This window comes from Solanum pennellii, chromosome 10 (genome assembly GCF_001406875.1).
Source record: "Solanum pennellii chromosome 10, SPENNV200".
Taxonomy (NCBI): domain Eukaryota; kingdom Viridiplantae; phylum Streptophyta; class Magnoliopsida; order Solanales; family Solanaceae; genus Solanum; species Solanum pennellii.
This window is the reverse complement of record NC_028646.1, coordinates 79,846,601-79,869,243: the sequence shown is the minus strand read 5'-3', so window position 1 is coordinate 79,869,243 and position 22,643 is coordinate 79,846,601. Positions and strand designations below refer to the sequence as shown.

The window sequence follows — 22,643 nt, the reverse complement described above, 5'->3', positions numbered from 1 at the left end:
CAAGTAATAAGGTATTAAATTAATTATATATATGACCCACTAACTATTAACTATATACTAATTTAATAAAAATTTCCTCAATTAGGCACTCGTAGTTACCGAATAGTTAAAATATCCCCCTTTAATTTTCCAAAAGGAGTCAAACTAGTCCTAGTTCTCAAAACGACCTAGCAGGTCGTTACATCACCTACCACTTAAACAAACGTTCGTCCTCGAACGGGAAAAGAAAAGAACTAACCTGAACGCTCAAAAAGATGAGGATATTTACTCCTTATGTCTGACTCTGTCTCCCATGTAGCCTCCTCCACTGGACGGTGCTTCCACTGAACCTTTACTGAAGCAATCTCCTTGGACCTTAGCTTCCGAATTTGCCTATCCAAAATGGAGATCGGCTCTTCCTCAAAAGTCAAATTCTGATCAAGTAACACTGAATCCCATTGAATCACATGATCACCACCCTGATGATACTTCTTAAGCATGGAGATATGAAATACAGGATGAACACCTGACAAACCAGGTGGCAAAGCCAACTGATACGCCACCTCACCAATACGCTCCACAACCTCGAAAGGACCAATGTACCTTGGACTCAACTTGCCCTTCTTTCCAAATCTCATCACACCCTTCATGGGTGAAACCTTAAGTAAAACCCTCTCTCCAACCATAAACTCCAAATCACGAACCTTCCTATCTGCGTAACTCTTTTGCCTGCTTTGAGCCATGAGAAGTCTATCTTGGATCAACTTGACCTTGTCCAAAGACTCCCTCAACAAATCTGTACCCCATGGTCTAACCTCGAATGCATCAAACCAACCAATTGGAGATCGACATCTCCTACCATACAGAGCCTCAAATGGTGCCATCTCGATGCTCGAATGATAACTATTATTGTAAGAAAATTCCGCTAATGGCAAGAACTGATCCCAGTGACCACCAAAGTCAATCACACATGCTCGCAACATGTCCTCAAGAACCTGAATAGTCCGCTCAGACTGACCATCAGTCTGAGGGTGAAAGGCTGTACTAAGATCCACCCGAGTTCCCAACTCTTTCTGCATAGACCGCCAGAAATGAGATGTAAATTGAGTGCCACGATCTGAAATAATAGAAATAGGAACCCCATGCAAACGAACTATCTCCCGAATATAGATTTTGGCTAACTTCTCTGAATTATAGGTCGTCTGAACTGGTACAAAGTGTGCAGACTTAGTCAGTCGATCCACAATGACCCATATAGCATCAAACTTACCCAAAGTACATGGCAATCCTACCACAAAGTCCATAGCAATACGCTCCCACTTCCACTCAGGTATAGGCATTCTCTGTGTCACACCTCCAGGCTTTTGGTGTTCATACTTCACTTGCTGACAATTCAGACACTGGGATACAAAATCTACTATGTCCCTCTTCATACGACACCACCAATAATGTTGCTTCAAGTCACGATACATCTTAGTAGCCCCCGAACTTTTTTGTAATTTTATACACCTTTTGTCTTATGTGACACTCTATGTGACTCCACGCAATTGAGGTGCGTCAGAGATATTTGGATGACAAGTAAGCCTAAGAGGTACACAAAATTACAAAAAAAAATAAGTTCAGGGGGTAATACGACCTTAGTAAGGTGTGTCTTTTGGGATTTCGGTCATAGTCTAGGGGGTACTTGTGCATTTTCCCTAAATATTATAAAGATAATTTTATTTGGAATTTGATTAACAAGTAGTGAAAAAGTCTCATTTGTTTCCATTAAGATTAAGACGCTTGAATTTGAATACACATTTAAATATTAAGATGTGCATTAAGATTTAGATGTGTAAATCTGAATAAACATCTGAATATTAAAATATTGTCTCTGAATCTGAACACTAAATTATTGGAACAGTTTGTTTTCAATATTTGAATCCACATATGAAATTAAACGTTATATCAATAAAATATTATAAAAACCTTGTTAGTAAAATAGTTTTTTTTCATATAAAATAATATTTTGAACATTTTTACCGTAACAAGGTAAAATGATTTATCTTTTAAGAACACAACATCATGTTACATCATTAATATGACTATTTTTTGCACTCAAATACTTTGAGAATCTAATATAATGCAATTTAAAATAGTTTATATAGAGTAGTAAATATATAGTTTAGAAAAATATTTTATTTTATTTTATTTTATTATAGAAACTAGTAAATTTATCCGCGCTTTGCGCAGGAATTTTATATCACAAAAGTTATAAAATAATAATTAAAACTTATCAGTCATTAAAATTAAAACACTATATTATTTGATATACAAGATTATGCGATAACAAACATTAATAATGTAAAGGAAAATGAAACTAATTACATCTTATCATTTATTTTTGATATAAGGGTAATTTATCTTATCATTTATCGTTAATAACACAAGTATAAATTAATGACTTTTAAAATACATACCAAGATCTGTAACATAAGCAATGGTGTTAGTGAGCCACTCAACACGAACCAAGTACACAAATGTTTAGTTGATAAAGGTAACTTATCTTATCATTTATCCTTAATAACATAGGCAGAAATTAATGAATGTAAAAATACATACCAAGAACTGTAACATAAGCAATGGTAGTGAGTCACTCAACAGGAACCAATTACACAAATATTTAGATGTGAAAAAGAAGAAGAAAGGTTTAGAATTTTTGTTGTTTTAAAATAAGAGAAAATCCCTCGATTTATAGACAAAAAAGGGTGGCATGCACAAATGTTTATTGTGCCTTATCGAAAAAATTACAACTATTTGGAAAAGTTGCAACCATTCGTACAGGTCACAACCTTTCATAAAAATCACAAATTTTTATAAAAGTTGCAACTGTTCATTAAAGTCATGATTTTCACGAAAGTCGCAACTCTTTATTAAAGTCGCAACTTTTCATAAAAGTCACAATCTTTCATAAAAGTCCCAACTCTTCATAAAAGTCCCAACTTTTCATGAAAGTGGAAGGCAAGTTTATGAAATAAATAAATTTAAAAGGGAATTCTTGTTTGTGGGAGCGCCACGTAGGAAAGTCACAACTTTTCATAAAAGTTGCAACTTTTCATTAAAGTCGCAACTTTTCACGAAAGTCACAACTCTTTATTAAAGTTGCAACTCTTTATAAAAGTCACAACTTTTCATAAAAGTCACAACTCTTCATAAAAGTTGCAATTTTTCATTAAAAGGGGAAGGCTAGTTTAGGAAATAAATAAATTTAAAAGGGAATTATTGTTTGTGGGAGCGCAACGTAGGCGGAACCAAGATTTTATTTTTTATATATATATGATTTTTTTTATTGTTATCGATCAAATAACTAATACTTTCTTATTTTTTAAAACCGTGCTAAATATTATATCATGGGAGTGCTTATCAATTCAAATATATTGATTAATTTAGAAAGTTAAAGATGTATATTAAGTTAATATGAATAAAGGAAATTATAATGGCAAACATGTAATTAATATTAATTAAATAAGAAAACAATTTTTATGAGTTGTCGTGATTTAGTTAAATTAAGATAGGAGTCTTATTTTTTATTCTGAATAGTGTTAAGGGTGTGTTACAGATCTGATTCATTCATGTATATCCAGACTCATTAAGAGACTTATAAGAAAATAAAACAAACAAACTTAATGAATTGAATCTGAATAATTAAGATCCAATTCTTAAAAACAAAAACACTTAATGAGGCAAATATGAATGATTAAGATTCAAACCTCATTAAGTGCAAATAAATGAGGCCTAACATAACGTAATATTATTTTGTCGATATTTATGATAATATTTTTAAATTATAATTTATAATTTAATTTAATAATTATAAAAGAATATTTTTTTAAAAAAGTGGGCTGGCCCGGCAAGCTTGTAGCCCACATACTTGTGGGCTGGACTGACCATTTTCTGGCCCACACAAAAAATGGGTAAGCTCGGCCTGACCCGTAAAATGTTGAAGCCTGTATAGGTTAGCCCGGATGGATGCGCTAGCTCATATTGACAACTCTAATAATAACTCGTATGTAAGACTTATGATATTATGTAAATATTTCTTATGAGATATTACTCTCTTGGAGACAATTTGATTGCATGTTTGAAAAAATAAATTTAGTTGGGTGATTTTACTATTTGTAGAAATTGCGAGGTATAAGTCATATTTTAAAAGAGTATATTTAAAATTTAAAATTTTGTTTAGCATAGAATCTGGTCAAACAAAATTTTAATTCTGATAATTTCAAAAATAAATATATATTTTTAAATTTTAACAGTCAAATACTCACTAAATGCTAAATTACTATTGAAATTCATTTTTTATTTATAATTTTTTTGGAGTATTAATTTCATCACAACCCAACAACAATGTAAATTGAGAGGCTTTAATTAATTTGGAGTCCAAAAAAAAATTCAAACTTTTATTTTGATTTAAAATTAAGTCAATTTACAATTTAATGAAACTTATAAATGTAACATATTTCATAGATGTCAAGTACTAAAACTTATGCAAACGGTAAAAACATGTTTTTCTTTTTTAAATATTTTGTTTAGTCAAATATCCATTAAATAAAATGAATATTTAACGTTTGACTAAATTATATATATATTTATTTTCAATTAAAAAGAGAAAAACTTTATCAATTATTAAAAACCAACAATCAATCTCTTCCCACTATATATAATGAGATAGGTCTCACTGTTTTTTCACCATTCAAACTTTCAATATTTCTCCCCTTTATTTTTTTCAAAATAAAAATGAAGTTTTTTTCTCTCTTCAAAAGCAAGAAAAACCCCTCATTTTCTCCTATGCTATGTAGATTGCCACGTTGTGGTAACCTTAGAACTCTCTCTATTAGAGATGAAAATAATCACAACATTTTCAATTCTCAAAGATTTTGCATTAATGTTGATGATGATATAGTTGATGAAGTTATTGAAGGCCTAAAATTTGAGAAAAAGAGGTTCTTTTTCGAGGCAGGTGAAAAAAGAAGTTCGATTCTTGATGTTTCTTATGTTATAACACATATAGATTCGATTGATATTTATGGGGAAACAAGTACTAGGTCAATTCTTAAAGGGTCATCGTCAAGATTGACAAAGAATGATAATAGTACTAGTAATAACATGTTTGAGTCTCTACCATTAAACGACTCGTGTGTTATAACACCTAGTGCTATGAGGGTAACCTCGATAGATCCTTATGGATATATCAAGAAACATATGAAAATAATGGTTGAAGAAAATCAAGGGATTAAAGATTGGAAGGAGTCTCTTAAAGAGATGTGTTTTTGGTATTTGGAGAATAATTATAATGATAAAAACATTCATAAGTTTATTATTGGTGCATTTTGTGATTTGTGGATGAGCTATTCAGGTACTTCAACAACAAATACTCCATTTGGATTTAGTACTAGTGAACCTCCTAGTCCTTATTTCATGTCTTTGATAGAAGCTAAGGCTGCAAATTATTGCAACGTCAACATCCAGTGTAATTTCATAAGTAAGGAGTTCGGGTAGGGGTAGGATTTATGCCGACTTTAATACCTATAGTTTGTGAGGTTAAGAGATTGTTTCTGGTGATAGATTCTTGCTTGAAAGTAATGTTTTCAAAGAGAATGACAGAGAATTAAATTGTTGAGAGAAATGTTAATTGTGTTTCATTTTCTTATATTTGAAAGAAAAGAAAAAGAAAAAAATGCAAAATTTATTTTAGATATGTTATAATATTATTAGTAGTATTGTTTCTTTTTCTTGTTTGAAAATTTAAATAAATATACTTTCTTTTTAAATAATTTTGTCGCTAATCTTTGACCTAATATTTTTCATCATATATAACTTTGATCTAACATGATATATCAATAATTAGTGTGATACAAAACTTAGTTTATGTGTAACTTTATTAGATCTAGAGTAAAAATGATTGTAAGTTTTTTCTCTTTATTTAACTTTTATAATGCATTATTTGTTTATTTATTAATTACTATAACTTTTACAATTATTATTTGTTTATTTATTCATTACTATAATAAATTAGTCTTTTTCCAATTGGTGAGAACTAAATATTTGTTTTGAAGCTCAGCTAATCTGAATACGCGTCATATAGGGCTTGAAAAACGTCATTTATCAAGAATTTTTTTATATTCAGAAAACAATTGAGATCTCTGGTTGAGATTTCTTGTAAAAACTAAAAAGGTGACCTTGTTGATGTTCAACTCTATCCTAGAATTTTTATTTTTATAAAATAACCCATTAAATCATGATTAATTTCATGTTTTATTTTAAAGTAAATACCTTTAGATTATCAACTATTAGTTGAAAACAGTAACTGTCAAACACAACTCTATCTACTACTTCAAAATTTTCATATTTAACGAAAAAAATATTATTAATAATATATAATAACTCGTATATAAGACTTACGACATTATGTAAATATCTAATTTGAGATATTACTTTCTTAGAGCTAATTTGATTGCATGTTTGAAAAAATAAATTGAGTTAGGTGATTTTACAAGTTTTTTGAAATTGAGAGGAGTAAATCATATTTTTAAAAGATATATTTAAAATTTTAAATATTCTTTAGTATAAAATCTGGTCAAACAAAAATCCAATTTTGAAAATTTCAAAAATAAATATACATTTTAATTTTAACGGTCAAATACTCACTAAATATTAAATTACTATTGAAATTAATTTTTTATTTATAAATTTTTTGGATTATTTAATTCCATCAAATAGAGGCTTTAATTAATTTGTTGTCCAAAAAAAAATTCAAACTTTTATTTTGATTTAAAATTAAGTCAATTTACAATTTAATTAAACTTATAAATGTAACATATTTCATAGATGTCAAGTACTAAAACTTATGCTAACAGTAAAAACATGATTTTCTTTTTTAAATATTTTGTTTAGTCAAACATCCATTAAATAAAATGAATATTTAATGTTTGACTAGATTACATATATATTTATTTTCAATTAAAAAGAGGAAACCTTTATTAATTATTAAAAACCAACAATCAATCTCTTACCACTATATATAATGAGACAGGTCTCACTGTTTTTTCACCATTCAAACTTTCAATATTTCTCCCTTTTATTTTTTCCAAAAATAAAAATAAAAATGAAGTTTTTTTCTCCCTTCAAAAGCAAGAAAAAACCCTCATTTTCTCCTATGCTATGTAGATTGCCACGTTGTGGTAACCTTAGAACTCTCTCTATTAGAGATGAAAATAATCACTACATTTTCAACTCTCAAAGATTTTACAACAATGTTGATGATGAAATGGTTGATGAAGTTATTGAAAGCCTAAAACTAGAGAAAGATAGGTTTTTTGTCGAAGCAGGTCAAAAAACTAGTTCAATTCTTGATATGTCATCATCAAGATTGTCAAAGAGACGTACTATTAGTAAGAGGCTCGAGTTTCTACCATTTAACAATGACTCGTGTGTTATAACATCGATGGATTCTATTGATTCTTATGGGGAAACAAGCAGGTCAATTCTTGAAGGTTCATCATCAAGATTGTCAAAGAGTACTAATAATAGTACTAGTAGTAAAAGGCTCGGGTATCTACCATCGAATGACTCAATGGATGCTTATGGGGATCAAGAAACTAGTTCAATTCTTGACATGTCATCATCAAGTAGTAACGACAGTATTAGTAGTAAAGGGCTCGGGTATTTACCATCGAATGAATCAATGGATGCTACTTCAATTCTTGAAAGGTCAAAGAGTAATAGTAGTCACGGGTTTGTGTACTATGTACCATGTAAAAAAACATATGTTATAATGCGATTGATATCGAGGGATCCTTATGAGGATATCAAGTATTTTTTGGAAAGAATGGTTGATGAAAATCTAGAGATTGAAGATTGGGAAGAGTCTCTTGAAGAGTTATGTGGTTGGCTATTGGAGATTAATGAGAAAAACATTCATAAGTATATTGTTGGTGCATTTTGTGATTTGTGGATGAGCTATTCAGGTACTTCAACAACAAATACTCCATTTGGATTTAGTTCTAGTGAACCTCCTAGTCTCTATTTTATGTCTTTGATAGAAGATGAGGCTGATCAGATGATTGCAGCGTCAATATCCAGTGTAACTCCATAAGTAGGAGAGGGGATTTCTGAAGACTTTATTTTTATAGTCTATGATGTTAAAATATTGTTTGTAGTGATAGCTTCTTGCTTGAAATAGATGTTTTCGAAGCGAAAGAGTGAGAATGAGATTTGTGAGAAAAATATGGATCGTATTTCGTTTTCTTTTGTTTGAAAGAAAAAAAGATAGACAAATAAAATGCAGAACTTTTTTTTTAGATATGTTATAGCCTTATTAGCGTTATTTCTTTTTTCTTGTTTGAAAATTCAAATAAATATACTTTCTTTTTTAATAATGTTTATTGTGTTACACATGGTCTCCGATTAAAAAAATTAGAAATTACTTTTGAAGTTTGTCGCTAATTTTTTTACCTAATTTCTATCATATATATCTCGACCTAACAAGCTAGATCAATAATTAATGTAATACATTATTTAGTTTTTGTGAATTGTACGTGAGATTTGTTCTATGATATTATGTGACTATCTATTTTGAGATATTACTCTTTTAAGACAAGTTAAATTGTATGTTTTAGAAATTGTGAGGTATATCATCCAATAGTATTAGTAAATATAGTACTCAAGCTTTGTCACTCTCTTGTACTGATGCATACTAAATTATAATATATTACTATTCTTTTGTACCAAAAAAAAGGAGCTCATAGTAAAGCTCCAATGAATATATTTTTTGGGTTCTTTTTAAATATTTATAATATTACTTAAAATATGATATGCTTTGCAATTGCTTCAATAATCTGGTCAAGTGATTATAAAAAGATAATGTGAACAAATTAAGTGTCCAAAATTTACGTGAAGATCATGATTTTACTTCCTTAACTAAGGAGATTTTCACGTAAATAATATTTATGTTTTTAATATCCTTTAATTTATTTTTTATACATTATGGCTGCAATTCTTGAAAACCTTTCTATTTTGGCTAATATAGTAACTTATTTTTTGGTTGAAAATCGTCGTTTGGTCATGAAAATTTCAAGTATAACTTGAAATTATATTTGAAATTTAGAAAACACCCGAAATCTTATTTGCATTTTCATTATATTTTTCTTTTTCAAACCTATCCTAAACTTTTTTTTTTGATAAAAATAATTCAATTAAATTATGTTTCATGTTTAAGTCATGTTTCATGTTTTTTAATGGGAAGTACATTTATACTATCAACTATTATTTATTTAAAAACAACTTCATCTCCAATTTCAATTTCAAATGTTTCAAATAAAGTGAAAAAACATGTATAATAATATGTAACAATTCGAATATGGGATGTAATCTATGATATTATATGACAATCTATTTTAAGACATTATTTTTAAGAGCAAATTTGATTGTATGTCAAGCTTTGAGGTAATTAAGTTGAGTTGGGTAATTTTACAAGTTTTTTATAAAATGTGAGGTGTAAATCATATTTTAAAAAGGAATATTTAAAATTTTAAATATTCTTTAGTATAAAATCTGGTCAAACAAAAATCCAATTTTGAAAATTTAAAAAATAAATAAGTTTTTTTTTGAATTTTTCGGTCAAACGCCCAATAAATTACTATTGAAATTAAATTTTGATTTATAATTATTTTAGGAGTATTTAATTCCATCACAACTCAACAAAAATGTAGATTTGGAGGGTTTAATTAATTTGGAGTTCAAGAAAAAATTCAAACTTTTATTTTGATTTGAAATTTAGTCAATTTACAATTTAATTTATCTTGTAAATGTAACATATATATTTCAAACTAGTAAGAAAAACTTATGCTAACGGTAAAAAAAAAAATTTCTTTTTAAAATATTTTGTTTGGTCAAACATCCATTAAATAAAAAGAATATTTAACATTTGACTATATTACATAAATATTTATTTTACAATAAACCTTCCTTAAATCAGAAATTTCAAACAAGAAACTCTATAATGAAATTTATTGTTCTCCACCCCAATTAAAAAGAGGAAGACTTTATTAATTACTAAAACCCAACAATCAATCTCTTGCCACTATATATAATGAGAGAGGTCACGTTGTCTTTTCACCATTCAAACTTTCAATATTTCTCCTCTTTATTTTTTCCCATAAAAAGAATAAAAATGAAGTTTTTTTCTCTCTTCAAAAGCAAGAAAAAAAAACCCTCATTTTCTCCTATGCTATGTAGATTGCCACGTTGTGGTAACCTTAGAACTCTCTCTATTAGAGATGAAAATAATCACAACATTTTCAATTCTCAAAGATTTTGCATTAATGTTGATGATGACATAGTTGATGAAGTCATTGAAGGCCTAAAATTTGAGAAAAAGAGGTTCTTTTTCGAGGCAGGTGAAAAAACAAGTTTGATTCTTGATGTTTCATCATCAAAATTGTCAAAAAGTACTTGTAATAAGAGGCTCGAGTTTCCACCATCTGATGGATCATGTGTTATATCACATATAGATTCGATTGATGCTTATGGGGAAACAAGTACTAGGTCAATTTTTAAAGGGTCATCGTCAAGATTGACAAAGAATGATAATAGTACTAGTAATAACAAGTTTGAGTCTCTACCATTGAACGACTCGTGTGTTATATCACCTAGTGCTATGAGGGTAACTTCGATCGATCCTTATGGATATATCAAGAAATATATGGAAATCACGGTTGAAGAAAATCAAGGGATCAAAGATTGGAAGGAGTCTCTTAAAGAGATGTGTGCTTGGTATTTGGAGAATAATGATAATGATAAAAACATTCATAAGTTTATTATTGGTGCATTTTGTGATTTGTGGATGAGCTATTCAGGTACTTCAACAACAAATACTCCATTTGGATTTAGTACTAGTGAACCTCCTAGTCCTTATTTCATGTCTTTGATAGAAGCTAAGGCTGATCAAATCATTGCAACATCAACATCCAGTGTAATTCCATAAGTAAGGAGTTTGGGTAGGGATAGGATTTATGCAAACTTTATTCTTATAGCTTGTGAGGTTAAGAGATTGTTTCTGGTGATAGATTCTTGCTTGAAAGTAATGTTTTAGAAGAGAATGACTGAGAATTAGATTCCTGAGAGAAATGTTAATTGTGTTTCATTTTCTTATATTTGAAAGAAAAAAAATGCAAAATTTATTTTAGATATGTTATAATATTATTAGTAGTATTGTTTCTTTTTCTTGTTTGAAAATTTAAATAAATATACTTTCTTTTTAAATAATTTGTCGCTAATCTTTGACCTAATATTTTTCATCATCTATACCTTGATCTAACATGATATATCAATAATTCGTGTGATACAAAACTTAGTTTATGTGTAATTTTATTAAATCTAGAGTAAAAATCATTGTAAGTTAAGTCTTTTCTCTTTATTAAACTTTTACAATGCATTATTTGTTTATTTATTAATTACTATAACTTTTACAATCATTATTTGTTTATTTATTCATTACTATAATAAATTGGCTTTTTCCCAATTGGTGAGAACTAAATTTTTATTTTGAAGCTCAGCTAATCTGGGTACGCGTCATATAAGGCTTGAAAAACGTCACTTATCAAGAATTATTTTATATGCAGAAAACGAATGTAGATCTCTGATTGAGATTTATGGTAAAAACTGAAAAGGTGACCTTGTTGATTGTTCTAACTCTATCATAGAACTTTTATTTTTATAAAATAACCCATTAAATCATGATTAATTTCATGTTTTATTTTAAAGAAAATACCTTTATTAGTTGAAAACAATAACTGTCAAACATAACTCTATCTACTACTTCAAATTTTCCATATTTAACGAAAAAAATATTTGCAATAATATATAATAACTCGTATATAATACTTATGATATTATGTAAATATCTATTATGAGATATTACTCTCTTGGAGCCAATTTGATTGCATGTTTGAAAAAATAAATTTAGTAGGGTGATTTTACTAGTTTTTAGAAATTGTGAGGAGTAAATCATATTTTTAAAAGGTATATTTAAAATTTTAAATATTTTTTAGTATAAAATCTGGTCAAACAAAATTCAATTTTGAAAATTTCAAAATTAAATATATATTTTTTAATTTTAACGGTCAAATACTCACTAAATACTAAATTACTATTTAAATTCATTTTTTATTTATAATTTTTTTGGAGTATTTAATTCCATCACAACCCAACAACAATGTAGATTGAGAGGCTTTAATTAATTTGGTGTCCACAAAAAATTCAAACTTTTATTTTGATTTAAAATTAAGTCAATTTACAATTTAATTAAACTTATAAATGTAATATATTTCATAGATGTCAAGTACTAAAACTTATGCTAACAGTAAAAACATGATTTTCTTTTTCAAATATTTTGTTTAGTCAAACATCCATTAAATAAAATGAATATTTAACATTTGACTAGATTACATATATATTTATTTTCAATTAAAAAGAGGAAAACTTTATTAATTATTAAAAACCAACAATCAATCTCTTCCCACTATATATAATTAGACAGGTCACATTGTTTTTTTCACCATTCAAACTTTCAATATTTCTCCCCTTTATTTTTTCCAAAAATAAAAATAAAAATGAAGTTCTTTTCTCTCTTCAAAAGCAAGAAAAAACCCTCATTTTCTCCTATGCTATGTAGATTGCCACGTTGTGGTAACCTTAGAACTCTCTCTATTAGAGATGAAAATAATCACAACATTTTCAATTCTCAAAGATTTTGCATTAATGTTGATGATGTAGTTGATGAAGTCATTGAAGGCCTAAAATTTGAGAAAAAGAGGTTCTTTTTCGAGGCAGGTGAAAAAACAAGTTTGATTCTTGATGTTTCATGTGTTATAACACATATAGATTCGATTGATGCTTATGGGGAAACAAGTACTAGGTCAATTCTTAAAGGGTCATCGTCAAGATTGACAAAGAATGATAATAGTACTAGTAATAACATGTTTGAGTCTCTACCATTGAACGACTCGTGTGTTATAACACCTAGTGCTATGAGGGTAACTTCGATAGATCCTTATGGATATATCAAGAAACATATGGAAATAATGGTTGAAGAAAATCAAGGGATTAAAGATTGGAAGGAGTCTCTTAAAGAGATGTGTGCTCGGTATTTGGAGATTAATTATAATGATAAAAACATTCATAAGTTTATTATCGGTGCATTTTGTGATTTGTGGATGAGCTATTCAGGTACTTCAACAACAAATACTCCATTTGGATTTAGTACTAGTGAACCTCCCAGTCCTTATTTCATGTCTTTGATAGAAGCTAAGGCTGATCAAATTATTGCAACGTCAACATTCAGTGTAATTTCATAAGTAAGGAGTTTGGGTAGGGGTAGGATTTATGCCGACTTTAATCCTTATAGCTTGTGAGGTTAAGAGATTGTGTCTGGCGAAAGATTCTTGCTTGACAGTAATATTTTCGAAGAGAATGACAGAGAATTAAATTGCTGAGAGAAATGTTAATTGTGTTTCATTTTCTTATATTTGAAAGAAAAAAAAAAGAAATTTTAGATATGTTATAATATTATTAGTAGTATTGTTTCTTTTTCTTGTTTGAAAATTTAAATAAATATACTTTTTTAAAAATAATTTGTCGCTAATCTTTGACCTAATATTTTTCATCATATATACCTTGATCTAACATGATATATCAATTATTAGTGTGTTACAAAACTTAGTTTATGTGTAACTTTATTAAATCTAGAGTAAAAATCATTGTAAGTTAAGTTTTTTTCTTTTTATTTAACTTTTACAATGCATTATTTGTTTATTTATTAATTACTATGACTTTTACAATCATTATTTGTTTATTTATTCATTACTATAATAAATTAGTCTTTTCCCAATTGGTGAGAATTAAATTTTTGTTTACTGAAGCTCAGCTAATTTGGATACGTGTCATGTAGGAATTGAAAAACGTATTTATCAAGAACTTTTTTATATTTAGAAAACGAATTTAGATCTCTGATTGAGATTTATTGAAAAAAGTAAAAAGGTGACCTTGTTGATGTTTGTGTTTTATTTTAAAGGAAATACCTTTAAATTATCAACTATTAGTTGAAAACAATAATTGTCAAACACAACTCTGTCTACTACTTTAAAATTTTCATATTTAACAAAAATAATATTTGTAATAATATATAATAACTCGTATATAAGACTTATGATATTATGTAAATATCTATTTTGAGGTATTTCTCTATTGGAGCCAATTTGATTGCATGTTTAAAAAATAAATTAAATTGGGTGATTTTGCTATTTGTAGAAATTGCGAGGTATAAGTCATATTTTAAAAGAATATATTAAAAATTTAAAATTTTCTTTAGCATAAAATCTGATCAAACAAAATTTTAATTTTAATAATTTCAAACATAAATATTCTTTTGAATTTTTGTGATCAAACATTCACAAAATTAATATTCAGATCTGAAATTCAATTTTAATTTATAACTTTTTTGGAGTATTTAATTCCATTGCAACCCAACAATGTAGATTGAAAAGATTTAATTAATTTGAAATCTTAGAATTATTCACACTTTTATTTTGATTTGAAAGAGGTTCATTTAAAGTCTATTCTCAATTTAACTTAAATTGAACTTATAAATGTAACATATTTCATAAATACTCAAACATGTCTTTTTTTTTTCATATTTTGTTTAGTCAAACATTCCTTAAATAAAATGAATATTTAACTAGTATTAAATTACATATTTATTATTTTACAACAAACTCAATCACAACATTGAATAATCTCCACCCCAATTAAAAAGGGGAAAAGTGAATTAATTATTAAAAACCCAACAATTAATCACTTTCCACTATATAATGAAAATGGTCACATTTTTTTTTCACCATTCAGACTTTCAATTCCCCCTTCATTTTTTCTAAAACAAAAATGAATCTCTCTTCTTTCTTTAAAAGCCAAAAAAAAACCTCATTTTCTCCTATGCTATGTAGATTGCCACATTGCGGAAACCTTAGAACTCTCTCTATTAGGGATGAAAATAATCACCACATTTTTAACTCTCAAAGATTTTACAACAATGTTGATGATGAAATGGTTGATGAAGTCATTGAAAGCCTAAAACTAGAGAAAGTTAGGTTTTTTGTCGAGGCAGGTCAAAAAACTAGTTCAATTCTTAATATGTCATCATCAAGATTGTCAAAGAGACATACTATTAGTAAGAGGCTCGAGTTTCTATCATTTAACAATGACTCGTGTGTTATAACATCGATGGAGTCTATTGATGCTTATGGGGAAACATGTAAGTCAATTCTGGAAGGTTCATCATCAAGATTGTCAAAGAGTACTAATAGTAGTACTAGTAGTAAAAGGCTCGGGTATGTACCATCGAATGACTCAACGGATGCTTATGGGGATCAAGAAACTAGTTCAATTCTTGACATGTCATCATCAAGTAGTAACGACAGTATTAGGAGTAACGGGCTCGGGTATCTACCATCGAATGAATCAATGGATGCTACTTCAATTCTTGAAAGGTCAAAGAGTAATAGTAGTCACGGGTTCGTGTACTATGTACCATGTAAAGAAACATATGTTATAATGCAATTGATTTCGAGGGATCCATATGAGGATATGAAGAATTTTTTGAAAAGAATGGTTGATGAAAATCTAGAGATTGAAGATTGGAAGGAGTCTCTTGAAGAGTTATATGGTTGGCTTTTGGAGATTAATGAGAAAAACATTCATAAGTATATTGTTGGTGCATTTTGTGATTTGTGGATGAGCTATTCTGGTACTTCAACAACAAATACTCCATTTGGATTTAGTTCTAGTGAACCTCCTAGTCTCTATTTTATGTCTTTGATAGAAGATGAGGCTGATCAGATGATTGCAGCGTCAACATCCAGTGTAACTCCATAAGTAAGGGAGGGGTAGGATTTGTTTGACTTTATTCTCTGATGTTAAAATATTGTTTCTAGTAATTGATTTTCGCTCGAAAGAAATGTTTTTGAAACGAAAAGAGTGAGAATGAGATTTATGAGAAATATTGATCGTGTTTCATTTTCTTATGTTTGAAAGAAAAAAGTAGAGAAATAAAATGCAGAATTTATTTTTAGATATGTGATAATCTTATTAGTATTATTTCTTTTTCTTGTTTGAAAATTCAAATAAATATACTTTCTTTTTTAATAATATTTTTTGTGTTATTCATGGTCTCCGATAAAAAAAAAATTAGAAATCACTTTTGAAGTTTGTCGCTAATTTTTGACATAATTTTTTTTTATCATATATACCTCTACCTAACAAGCTACATCAATAATTAATGTAATACAAAATGTAATTTATGTAAATCGTACGTGAGATTTATTCTATGATATTATGTGACTATCTATTTTGAGATATTACTCTTTTAAGATAAGTTAAATTGTATGATTTAGAAATTGTGAGGTATAACTATATTTTAGAAAGTGCATTAATTTATTTATTTTTTTGCAAAATATATGGTCAAACAAAATTCATCTTCTAACTCCAACTTCAATTTTAAAATTTTGAATTTTATTTATTTTATGATCAAACACCGACCAAATTACTATTGAAATTTTAAATTCAATTTTTTTTTTCAAATTTTGGTGTATTTAACTCCATCATAACTCAATAACATTGTAGATTGGGGAGCTTTAATTAATTTAGAGTTCAAATTTTGGCCGAACTATGAGAGTAACTTCATACATGAGTAGCAACAATACAAAGTCCAACAAAAATTTAAACTTCTATTTTGATTCGAAAGAGGTCATTTTAAGTCATTTCAAAATTTAATTTAACATATAAATGTAATATATTTCACAAATGTTAGTAAAACTTATGCTAACATGCAGTGTTATAATGCAAAGCTATCTACATAGAAAACAAAATAAAAAAAACTATAATGTATCGATTGTCATTGAAATTTTGGTATCTTCATGTCCTTCCCATCAACTTTAAATCCAAAAATTAATGTTACTTTTTTTCTTGTCAGGATGATGTTTTTAATATATTTGAGAGTTGTCGATTGACGATCCTTCGTCAGAATTACTCAGAAAATACACTATAGTTAGATAAAATTATTTTTTATTTCTTTATATTTGGACATGTATTCCTTGTCGTTGATTACTAGTATGTTGTTTGGCACACGGGAAGAGCATCCAAGACGTGCACAAAGACATTTCAACTTATGTGTATAACACTCTGTTGTGTTAAGGTACGTATAACTAATAAATGGAACTCTATAGTATTAGAATGCGAAGGGTTTTAGACTTTTAGTGCAATACAATACCATAATTAAAAACACAATTGTCCCTCAAAACCTTTTCCACATCATTTCGGCCACTATATTTGTGAAGGGTATTTTTAAAAATAATTTTTTATAGCAATTATGTGATACATATTAGTTTTAATAGACCAAATCAAACATTAAATAAGAAATAATTTCAATATAACTAATTACAATTATAGTTATTGATGAAAATTGAGCTGATAAAATCAGATCTTGGCTGGTCAAAACGCGTCAAGAGTCAAGACAACGAATGAGTCAAAACCAAGCTGAATTTGCTTGGACCAAAAGGGCAAAGTAATGAGATGAGTCATAACTCAATTTGACTGATTTTAATTGTATTATTTGTTCTTTTAAAAGATAATAATAATAGTAATAATATTAATAAATTATTATTATTATTATTATTATTGAAATATTTTAATAAGATTTCTAATTAGTCAATTTGGACTATATATCAACTCAATTTTAATGGATTGAAATTGATTAAACTAATAAATAAACGAATCGATAACCCTCTCAAACTTAAACAGCTACTTGCAATGTTGATATTACTAATGCATTATATTTATTATTATTCTTACATACTTTATCAAATGATTTCTACTCTCAAACTGATAAAATTTAAAGTAATATTGAAATGTAATTCAAATTTTAATTTTTTTTTAAATTTTGAGTATTTATCTCCATCATATCCCAACAACATCGTAGATTGGGGGCTTTTTTGGAGTCCAAATTTTGGCCAGACTATGAGAATAACTCCAAACATGAATTAGCATTCAAACTTCTATTTTTTTATATTTTAAAGAGCTTCATTTTAAGTCAATTCATTATTTAATTTTAACTTTTGTCCCTATCTAAATGTAACATGTTTCATAATTGTAAGTTAAACTTGTGCTACTTTTTTCTTTTTTTAAAAAAAAATTATTTAGTCACACATCCATTAAATAAAATGAATATCTAATATTTAACCATATTACATATATATTTGTAAGGAATATATTTTAAATTTTTTTTAGCATAAATTCTGGTCAAACAAAAATCCAATTTTGATAATATCAAAATAAATATCTTTTTTGAATTTTTACAATCAAACATCCACTAAATTATCATTTAAATTTGAAATTTTAATTTTTGATTGATAAAATTTTTATATTTAACTCCATCACAACCCATCGACAGTGTAGATTGAAAGGCTTCAATAAATTTGGAGTCCAAAATTTTGCCAGACTATGAGAATAACTCCAAACATGAGTAATACAAAGTCCAAGAAAAATTCAAATTTTTATTTTGATTTGAAAGAAGTGGATTTTAAGTCAATTGGCAATTTAATTTAACTTATAAACATAAAATATTTCATAAATGTAAGACTTATGTTATGTCTTTCTTTTTTAAATATTTTATTAGGTCAAACATCCATAATATAAAATGAACATTTAACATATTACACATATACACAAACCAGCCTTAAATCTTAAATTTGGAGCAACAAACTATGTCATAGCATTTATTGCTCCACACCCAAAAATAATTCAAGAAAATTACATTAAATTTCACTACCCAATCATCAAATTCCACACCTATAAAAAGAAAAAAAGTTAACATTATTTTTTCACCATTCAAACTTCAAATACTTCCCCCCCTTTATTTTTTTTAAAGAATAAATAATGAATCTCTCTTCTCTCTTTAAAAGCAAAAAAAAATCCTCTTTTTCTCCATTTTTATGTCCATTTCCACATTGTGGAATCCCCAAAACTCTCTCTCTTAGAGTTGAAAATAATGACAACATTTTCAACTCTCAAAGATTATACAACAATGTTGATGATGATATGGTCGATAAAATGGTTGAAGGCCTCAAAATAGAGAAAGATAGGTTTTTTTTCGAGGCAGGTGAAAAAACTAGTTCAATTATGAAAGTGTCATCATCAATATTGGCAAAGAGTAATAATGAGCTCGAGATTCTACCAATTGATGAATCGTGTGTTATAACACCTATCGATTCGATGGATATTCCTTGTGGGGAAGGAGCTATTTCAATTCACGATCAAGTGTCATCATCAACATTGTCAAATAATACTAATAATAGTGGCAAACAGGTCGAGTATCTACCATTTAATGACTCGTGTATTATAAAGCTATCGAGTTCGATGGATCCTTATGGGAGTTTCAAGAAATCAATGGTAAAAATGGTTGAAGCAAATCTAGGGATTAAAGATTGGGATGAGTTTCTTGAAGAGATGTTGGCTTGGTATTTGGAGGTTAATGAGAAAAAAAATCATAAGTATATTATAGGTGCATTTTGTGATTTGTGGATAAGCTATTCATTTACTTCAACAACAAATATTCCAAATTCATTTTTATTTTGTTCTAGTGAACCTAAGGCTGTGATTTCACCAACATCTACATCTTTTGTAATTTCATAAGTGAGGAGTTCAGATAGGATAGGGATATAATTTATGCAGATCTTATTTTTATATTTTATGAGATTAAAAGAGTGATAGATTTCGCTCGAAAGAAAAAATTTGAAGCAAACGCTCATAGTGATATATCTTATATTTTTAAAAGAAAAAAATATAGAAAAATAAAATGCATAATTTATATTTTAGATATGTTATAGTATTATTTTTTTAAGATTGTTTTATATTTCTTTTTCTTGGTTGAAAATTTTTATTAATATACTCTCTTTTTTCAAAGAGTAATGTTTGTTGAGTTGAAAAAATAAAAATTAGTTATGAAGTTTATCGCTAATCTTTGACCTCATTTTTCTATCATATATGTCTAACTTTTATTAACTTAAAGTAGAAATCGTTGTTACTTTTAAGTTTTTTTGTTTATTTAAAACTTTTACAATGCTTAATTTATTTATTTATTTGTTATAACAGTAATATATCTAATGTTATTAATTTATGGATCTAGCAAGCCTTCTTTATTTGCTTAAGAAGGTAAAATTCTATAATAATAATTAAATTTTCTAGATAATTATTTTCCTTTATGAAAGTAAGTAAATCCAGCAAAAAATTATTAAAAAACACCTGTTATTAATGCTCAACAAATCCAAATATTTTAGGGGCAATTAATCATAAATACTTTTATTTTATGTAGTGCAATTAATTTTTTTTCTACACTTGTCCTAATTTGACTAAAATTGAGCAGAACCTATATGGTCCAGTCAATGATAAAAAAAAATATACATATAGGTCCCAGATGTTGCAGAAATTGCAGTTTACACATACAGTAATTGGAGATGTTTGTCTATAGATTTTTATTTCAAAATTAGAAATAATAATTGATTTTTCTAAAAAAAATATGTATTTATTATTTATTAAGTTTTGTTATATATTATTTTTAACTTATTTGAAGAAAACATGTTTTATGCGATTTTTAAATTTTTAGATAAAGACAATCCCTTTTTAGACAACAATTTAGAAATTATTTTAAAGCAAAATGAAAATCAGATAAAAAAGTATTAGAGCACGATCTAGATTTATAAGTTATTACAAACGTTAAATGACTATAACAGGAAATATTTGTTCAGTTGTTTGAAAGGGTAATTTCTAAGGGTTATATTTACATAACTTTTTAAAAATAAGAAGAAAATCTAAATAGTAATCTAAAGGGGGGACATAGGTGTAAAACAACAAAATTTGACTCACAATTCTAATTAAGTTATTGTTTGACAGTAATTTTTGAATTAGATCTAAAAAAATACCTATTTTAATATTTATTTAACCAAAAATTATTGACTAGATTCTGAAAATTATTCGTTTTTAGAAGAAATTACAGTTCCACCTGTAAAACTTCAAAGAAAAATTATAGGTAAAATGCATGTACAAAACTCAACTTCAACTTCTGGAAAATTCAAAAAATATATATATTTTTTCATAAATTGACTAAAATTAAATTCGTTTTAAAACAAATTTCACTTTCACTCCAGAAAATTTCAAAAGAAAATATAAACAAAATGCAAACACATAAGTTAATAAATCATGAGAGTCCTAGATTTGCATGACATTTTAAAAATAAGAATAAAATCTAGATAGCAATCTAAAAAGGGGATATATGTGTAAATCAACTAAATTTGACTTATAATTCTAATAAATTAGTGTTTGACCGTAGATTTTGAATTAGATTTTAAAAATATATCTTCAAAATATTTGTAGTTTTTCGAAATTGGCTCAAATTAAACTCGTTTTGGAAGAAATTTCACTTCCACTCATAAAATTTCAAAAGAAAATCTAAACAAAATGCATATGAAGATTCAACTTCAGATTTTAAAGTTTCAACTTCAAATTTAATAACCAGATAAAAGTTAAATGTCTTTACGTTCAAACACAACTTTTTCTTCCAAATATCATTTATAACATAACCTCAAATACTATTTTTTTTAGAAAAAAATTCAAATCTAAATCATGTCCAAACACATAAGTTAATAAATGATGAGAGTCCTAGATTTTCAAAATTTACAAAGTTATTATCAATTGATAGCAACAATACTAGTAGGACTGAAATTTTTTGATGTGGTCCTTCACTGCAAAAAAAAAAGAAGGTATAATTAACTCAAAATTTGAGAAAGGTGAATAATATTTATTCTTTTTGTATCTTTATGGTTAATGTCTTTGTATATTTAAAATGAGAACAAGTTGTAATTATTTTACATTTTAGTATAAATAGGAAAAGAACAAGAATTGAAATTATTCTCAAGGTTGAGAAGATTATATTGAACTGCATGAATTTAGTGGTCCTAATTGAAAATACATTTCATACTTTGTCCTCACATATGGGGTCGATAAGGTGGGATCGAGTGACCTCTGTGTCAGACAAAATGAAGTTGAACATGTGAATATGTAAGAGGTGCGTGAATACGCTAGGTGGTGTGAGAAGTTCGTTGTAGCAGAAGGAGTTAGGCCAAAAATCTAACCTCGTAGCTCATTTTCTCCTCTTTTATTACTTTTCGTTAGTAGTCACATTTCTCTTATTTTTCGATGTATATTGCTACGTGCAACTTCATTTACTTTGTATCGTGCTATTTTAATATATTGTCATATTTTTCTTCTGATTCAGCTTTCAACATATTTTTTCTGAGTCGATAATCAATCAGAAATAATCTTTCTATACACAAAGATAGAGAATAGAGATAAAATTTGTGTACGGTCTAATCTTTTCAGACCCTACTTATACAATTACACTGAATCGGATATCAATTTATAAACTTTGGGTCTCCAATGGAGATTTTTTTTTCTCTTCTATTTGTTTAAGTTATGAATCTTTAGTCAATATACTATGTAATAAATGGCTAGATATGAAAATA

The 22,643-nt window shown here is 27.4% G+C and overlaps 6 protein-coding genes across 6 annotated transcripts; 5 read left to right on the top strand and 1 right to left on the bottom strand.

Annotated features, from left to right (window-relative positions):
- Positions 1 to 233: 233 nt before the first annotated feature.
- LOC107001628 lies at positions 234 to 1,412 on the bottom strand. The gene is made up of 4 exons (XM_015199600.1): positions 1,250 to 1,412; positions 919 to 1,096; positions 684 to 789; positions 234 to 599 (listed from the first exon to the last, which is right to left on the bottom strand). Exons 1-4 carry the CDS (start codon positions 1,410 to 1,412, stop codon positions 234 to 236), a joined length of 813 nt encoding a protein of 270 aa, XP_015055086.1.
- A 3,343-nt stretch (positions 1,413 to 4,755) lies between these two features.
- LOC114074311 (transcription repressor OFP13-like) lies at positions 4,756 to 5,517 on the top strand. The gene has a single exon (XM_027912175.1). It carries the CDS (start codon positions 4,756 to 4,758, stop codon positions 5,515 to 5,517), a length of 762 nt encoding a protein of 253 aa, XP_027767976.1.
- A 1,768-nt stretch (positions 5,518 to 7,285) lies between these two features.
- LOC107001627 (transcription repressor OFP18-like) lies at positions 7,286 to 8,113 on the top strand. The gene is made up of 2 exons (XM_027912174.1): positions 7,286 to 7,593; positions 7,786 to 8,113. The coding sequence occupies exons 1-2, from the start codon at positions 7,286 to 7,288 to the stop codon at positions 8,111 to 8,113; spliced, it is 636 nt and encodes a 211-aa protein (XP_027767975.1).
- A 2,130-nt stretch (positions 8,114 to 10,243) lies between these two features.
- LOC107001625 (transcription repressor OFP13-like) lies at positions 10,244 to 11,002 on the top strand. Its single transcript, XM_015199598.1, has one exon. The coding sequence runs from the start codon at positions 10,244 to 10,246 to the stop codon at positions 11,000 to 11,002; it is 759 nt and encodes a 252-aa protein (XP_015055084.1).
- Positions 11,003 to 15,294: 4,292 nt separating this feature from the next.
- Positions 15,295 to 15,945, top strand: LOC107001624 (transcription repressor OFP18-like). Its single transcript, XM_015199597.1, has one exon. It carries the CDS (start codon positions 15,295 to 15,297, stop codon positions 15,943 to 15,945), a length of 651 nt encoding a protein of 216 aa, XP_015055083.1.
- Positions 15,946 to 18,989: 3,044 nt separating this feature from the next.
- On the top strand, positions 18,990 to 19,865 carry LOC114074488 (transcription repressor OFP13-like). Its single transcript, XM_027912594.1, has one exon. It carries the CDS (start codon positions 19,003 to 19,005, stop codon positions 19,756 to 19,758), a length of 756 nt encoding a protein of 251 aa, XP_027768395.1. The 5' UTR covers positions 18,990 to 19,002; the 3' UTR covers positions 19,759 to 19,865.
- Positions 19,866 to 22,643: the final 2,778 nt, after the last annotated feature.